The sequence below is a fragment of the Leiobunum rupestre genome, chromosome 10, assembly GCF_980474605.1.
Source record: "Leiobunum rupestre chromosome 10, qqLeiRupe1.1.hap1, whole genome shotgun sequence".
NCBI lineage: Eukaryota > Metazoa > Arthropoda > Arachnida > Opiliones > Sclerosomatidae > Leiobunum > Leiobunum rupestre.
The window spans coordinates 39211673-39217363 of record NC_143393.1 but is presented as its reverse complement, the minus strand read 5'-3'; the positions used below and the strand labels follow the sequence as shown (position 1 = coordinate 39217363).

Sequence of the window (5691 nt, the reverse complement as noted above, 5' to 3'; positions counted from 1 at the left end):
TAGTGTAGTTTGAATTTCAATTTAATAAAAAATAAAACTACGTGATTAGAACGGAAAAATGAAAATCGGAGCAGAAATGAAGCCGCGATCTCTAGTGTGAGACGAAATTTCCAACGCCAGATATGAAAGGATCTCATAGTATAATATGCCTCGTAAGCAATTTCAAAATAATTTCGATCATTAAAAACACGATAAATGGAACCCGTAGTTTGTTAAAATCCGTCCATCAATTTAGAAGCAATTACGAAGCAACACTCCCAGCCACGATGGATCAATCTTAGCCCCAAATTGAAGGAATATAACCATTTCATAAACGCGCCGGAAAATGTTGAAATTCCGAATGAAAAGTCGTAATAAAAACAAGAAAAATCACACCGGGGATAATTCGTGATTTTTCAGCCGGCCGAATACAAAACTCCTCCGATGCAGACTCTCAACGCTGTTATAATGACTTTAGAAATTGAAGTAAATCGAACATAGAGACGGGGTAAGCGGGGGGGGTGGTGCAGGGTGATATTATTTTGATAGAATGCACCCCCTTTTTTCATTTTTGTGAAAAAAGCAGATCGAAATCTCCCGACGGGCATAAGAAAGAATGAAAGCGATGAGGACTTTCTGGCCTAGATTGAGATGGGAAATTTCGCGTGGACTGAGAACACACACGTGAAAAGGGCGACGCGAGCGGACGGGCTAAAACAGACGCCTTCTTCACGATCTTTTTGGCGAAGAACAAAAATGAATGCTCCGGGGGAGGTCACCATCCGCCAAATCACACGAGACGCGTTCGCACCTGAAACCCATCTCATTTATCGGACAAGATTTAGGCCTAAGTAACTAGATATCATTAGAAATGAAACTACCAAATGTTTGGGAAAGATACGCAACAAGATTAAACTACTAAGCTTAACGTCTTGCCAAAGTACCCAATTTTAGTTATATCAGAAGATAATAATATATATCTTACGTCATAAGTATCCATTTAGGCCATTCTTCACAGCGCACCATTAATTTTTTATTCAAACTTGTTTGTAAAAATTTAAGGGAGCCTACGTAGATACATAATTCAAGCGAATATAACCTTAGAAAGATAGCTACATAAATACTTATCTCGTAAGATTTATATTATACGCTTTTGGTTCTACAGTACATACTTCCCAAACATTCATTAGGGTTGCTTTGTAAATAAAAATATTCTGTTCTACGTTATTTCAAAACACATTTTTTCAAACTAAAATCTTTCCAATGAAAAATTGTAACATATACATACTACGCAATCCTATGGCGCAGACTTATCGTAGCAACCCGACCACACTAGAAATCACCCTTACCGGTTGCTACTATTAAAGGTTATTGTTCTTAGCTACTTAAAACTTTGTAATTTACTCGATGTTAATGAATCGTAACGTGAGATCACTAGCTAGGAATGTACGAACACCCACAAAGTAAACAAAAACAACCCAAGGCTTAAAACTGATATCGAAACAAACAAATCTAAATTAGGGGCGATGAGAAACATTGCGTTTACAAGGGAACGCGCTAACGGGATACGCGAAAAATAATTAGTAATTACAACACTAATTATTGTTTACGCAGGGAGTAGGGTGTCACTAAATTACGAGCGCGACTTAACTCGGCAACGTCGTTGAAATGAATGAATTAATGGCTGAAGTCGTTTTGTAGGGCTTAGAGAAATGGTGGCGTAGACGACGCGTTCTTGGAGTAGGTTCTTAACGCACCCAATGGGATAACGGAATCGTTCTAAACGAAGTCACTGAGTCAGTGGTCAAGGATTAAAGGGGGGAGGCGAAATTAGTTCGGGAAGGGGAAGAAGTGTGGGGAGGACATGTGGACAGACAAGATCAGGCTGATAAGAGACTTCCTCGAGCCGAAGCTGCGAACGAGACCGGATTAGCCTGGAGAAAGAAGATTTGTTGAAGAAGGCGCCAAGGGATTGGAAGATATAAAGATGAGATTGAGACGGGGGGGGGGGGAACAGCAACATCAAAAGGCGGAGGGAAGCGGGGGAGGGTGACGCGACCAAAGGAAGAGAGAAGGAACCGGGGGGAGACGCAATTTTTTGGGAAATTTTTTTATTCTTGTTTCTTTTGCGGGAAAGTGACGGAGGTCACGATTTTCACTTTCTCCGAGTTGTGATGGGCTCCATATATAAAGGCGACGGGATGAGTCGGAAGAGCAGATTCACTCGTTCCATCTTCCTAGCAAGACATCTCTCGTACAACCATCTTCTAAACCCTTCCATTGGGAAAAGATATATAAGGATATCTCGAGTTACTCGGTTCAATTTCGAAGTTCTCTCTTCACTTTTTTTGGAACAATGGCTTTAAGTTTCAGCTTTCAAGTAAGTCCGTTTTATTTCATTTCTGCCTGGGTTCTCGGATTTCGATCGGCGATGGTATCTTAGATCGACTTCGGTATCAGAACCGTTTGTTTAGAGACGGTGACAGAAACCTTCAGCTACGGGATTTACAGAGCTCACTTCGCGGCTCGACTGAAACCTTCAGCTACGCGGCTCGACTTCCCGGCTTAACTCTTTGAAAATTAGGACCATTCTATCAAAGTTATAGAATGGAGGAATTACTATAAAACCTTTACTAGAAGACTCCGAAAAAATATGGTTACTTCCATCGGCGTTTGTAAACCTGATGGGTCCTTAAAAATAAAATTCCCAACTAGGAATAATTTGAGAATAGCTTCGTAGAATATAATTCTGGGTCACTTCCAATTTTGGAAACCGATCCACGTACGAATAGTTAGAAAAAGACAAAATTAAAAAAATGGTGTCGATTGAAAGATCAGCATTCAATTACATTGTTCTGTGAAACAAATAGAATCGGTGAAATCTGGGAAAGCCCGTTACTATTTCCTTTTCTCTCTTTTTCCGTTTGAGACCCAACCCGACCTTGTTGTCATTAGTGGCCGCCTCAATTGAGGTCTAAATAACGCGGCGCCATTGTCATCAGAGATCCTTATCGTCAAGCCTTCTATATTCCATTGTCATTATTAACTTGCCGGAAATCTTCTACAGCGCCATCATCCAACGAAAAGACAATACACCCATCCATTTATAATTAATAATATTAATTTGACGTTTTTATTTCAAGGTTACTTTGGTGTGCGCCGCCTTAGTTAGTACCGCTTTGGCCGGCATCCGTCAAGGAGGCGGCGGTGGTTACGGTGGCGGCGGACACGGAGGCGGAAGTTACGGAGGCGGTGCTGGTGGCGGAAGCTACGGAGGCGGTGCTGGTGGTGGCAGCTACGGAGGCGGTGCTGGCGGTGGAAGTTACGGAGGCGGTGCTGGTGGCGGAAGTTACGGAGGTGGTGCTGGAGGCGGATCTGGAGTACGTATTTATCAATTGAGACCTAGGAGCAACAAACACAGCACTCCACACAAGGAGAACGCAACCCGTCAAAAGTCGTCTATTTTCTTGCGTACATTTATCATTGGTTAGACGCTTTAGCGCCTGCTGCCGTCGGAAGGGGAAAATTCGGAAATTTTCTTCCCCCCCCCCCCACCCGTAAAATGTTCAGCGTAAAGGCTCGTCCAATGAAATTTGTACACAACACTGCGTTAGCGTGTTTAAAGGCTAGCTGCGTTCTCCTTGCGTTTGTTGCTCGTAGTTGAGACAGCCGAATAAGGTATACTAACGCACGGTTGGATGGCAGAGACCAGAGCCATACGATTTCGCCTACGATGTCAAGGATGACGCCGGAAACACCAACTTCCGCAAGGAATCCGGTGACGCCTCGGGAGCCGTCAAGGGCTCGTACGGATACACTGACGTCAACGGACTCTACCGAATTGTAGAATACGTCGCCGACGCCGGTGGATTCCGCGCCCACGTCAAGACCAACGAACCAGGAACCGACAACAAGAGCCCCGCTGACGTCACCTTAGAAGCCCAACCCGCTCCAGCTGGAGCTTACAGGTAAACTCCACCCACTTTTTATCGCTGATCAATCAGAAACTAAGGGCCGTTAATAACGTAGGTATACCCCAAGGGCGCCCGCTGGTGGCGCTGGAGGTTACGGAGGCGGACACGGAGGCGGACAAGGAGGCGGATACGGAGGCGGAGCCGGCGCTGGCGGTTACGGAAAGGGCGGAGCTGGTGGATGGAACTAAATTCCACCCTCGACCTACAACGGAAAAAGTAAATCTGCGATAGTCACTATGGTTTAACGAATATCTAACGAGAGCTCGAATAATCGGTAACCACCTTTTTACGCGTGCAAAGTGCGATAGGTGGCGTTGCCCGTATTCGAACTCGACTCACTCCCGAGACTGTGTTATAAATATTATATTATAAAAATACGAACTTGTATATCCGCTTTCAAGCCAGAGCATTAGAACATATATATTCTTTTTCTACAACATTCTTCGGCGCGATTTTTCCAGGAATTCATCAATTTCCTTCTTTCAAATTTTTAATCTAAAAACACTTTATTCTTGAACTAATTGAACTAGCTTCGTTCACTACTCTATACGGTGAAAGTTGGACCAAATAATGCTTCGAAACTACGGAACTAAAATCCTCAGTAGTGCGCGTGCGCGAAAGAAAAACACGACAAACTGTGGTGTTTTTTTAGAAAAAATACTCGTTTCTTATATTTTTGGACGTCTAAAAATCTTCCTCCTTCGTATGGTTGTGTTTGTTTGACAGCGTTGTGTTTGTTTTTTAAATACACAAGGGCATTTCTCTGTAGCATAGGCCATAAATGTTTTATCTGTTTCAAGAACGAATGTTAAAAAAAAAACTAAAAAAACTTGTGATGTTAAATATTAAATGTTATTTTTTACGCCAAATAAAAGTTCGGGTTTTTATGAAAACTTCATTGAAATAATCTTGTCTTTAATTTATTGCTAATAAGTAATTATTCGAAATCCTAGGCTCATTGTTAAAGCGATTAGTTACTTTTAATTGTTTTCGGCTATTGCTGCAAAAATAGCTACACTCGAAATTATTCTTTAGTGTTTATGAAAAGTGTAGCACTACACTACTAACACTAGTGCAATACTAGCACTACACTATTTCGAGCCATGGCTCATGCAATAGGCCTTTCCATAAAATATTTCTACGTGCTTCCACTGTTTTTTTCTACGTCACCCACCACCAATTTCGCTAAAACTAAACAAAAAGTCGACTGTACTTTTATCATTTTCCGGTAAGATTTACCTGGATTTCCCCAAAGATTTTACACTGAGCTCGGGTTAGGCTTAGTGACTTCGATACTAATTAAATTAATTATTATTGCAATACTCATATCAACTCTGTGAATGTATTGTTAGTACTTAGATATTTACTATAGCTAGTATTTTATGATAATCCACAATCTTTACCTGATACACTACTCTGGCTGTCAATGAAATGTTAAACATCATCGAAACCGTACTAAATTTTTCGTTATTTAAAAAATTTAAATCCTCTCCTTTTATGACTAGTTAAATAAACGAAATACCTTTATACTTTAAACATTTGATATAACAAATTTATTAATATCACGGATTAATTTTAATCCGCCGTGTTTTGTAAATAGTTACACTCTGTAGCAGAAGACATACCGAGCTCAAGAGCAGTGTTGGACATAAGGCACTAGTCACGGCATTTGACTACTAAAATAAATGCTCTGACTACTAAAATTAATCGAAATCTGGGGGCTCACTAGTCAATTTGA

The 5691-nt window shown here is 41.3% G+C and overlaps 1 protein-coding gene across 2 annotated transcripts; it reads left to right on the top strand.

Annotated features, from left to right (window-relative positions):
• The first annotated feature begins 2208 nt into the window (after nucleotides 1–2208).
• LOC149925634 (uncharacterized) lies at nucleotides 2209–4827 on the top strand. Of its 2 annotated transcripts, none has more exons than XM_090159972.1 (4): nucleotides 2209–2359; nucleotides 3123–3359; nucleotides 3685–3947; nucleotides 4021–4827. In XM_090159972.1, the coding sequence occupies exons 1-4, from the start codon at nucleotides 2336–2338 to the stop codon at nucleotides 4139–4141; spliced, it is 645 nt and encodes a 214-aa protein (XP_090016098.1). In that variant the 5' UTR covers nucleotides 2209–2335; the 3' UTR covers nucleotides 4142–4827. The 2 variants fall into 2 exon arrangements, with proteins under 2 accessions (XP_090016098.1, XP_090016097.1); XM_090159971.1 differs by having other exon boundaries at nucleotides 4009–4827.
• The last annotated feature ends 864 nt before the right edge of the window (nucleotides 4828–5691 follow it).

Bases quoted from the DNA above. Each gene is read 5' to 3' on its own strand.
- LOC149925634 (XM_090159971.1), top strand. From the start codon at position 2,336: ATGGCTTTAAGTTTCAGCTTTCAA. The intron at 3,360-3,684 runs GTACGTATTTAT...GTTGGATGGCAG, and splicing joins GTGCTGGAGGCGGATCTGGA to AGACCAGAGCCATACGATTT. The intron at 3,948-4,008 runs GTAAACTCCACC...TTAATAACGTAG, and splicing joins GCTCCAGCTGGAGCTTACAG to GTATACCCCAAGGGCGCCCG.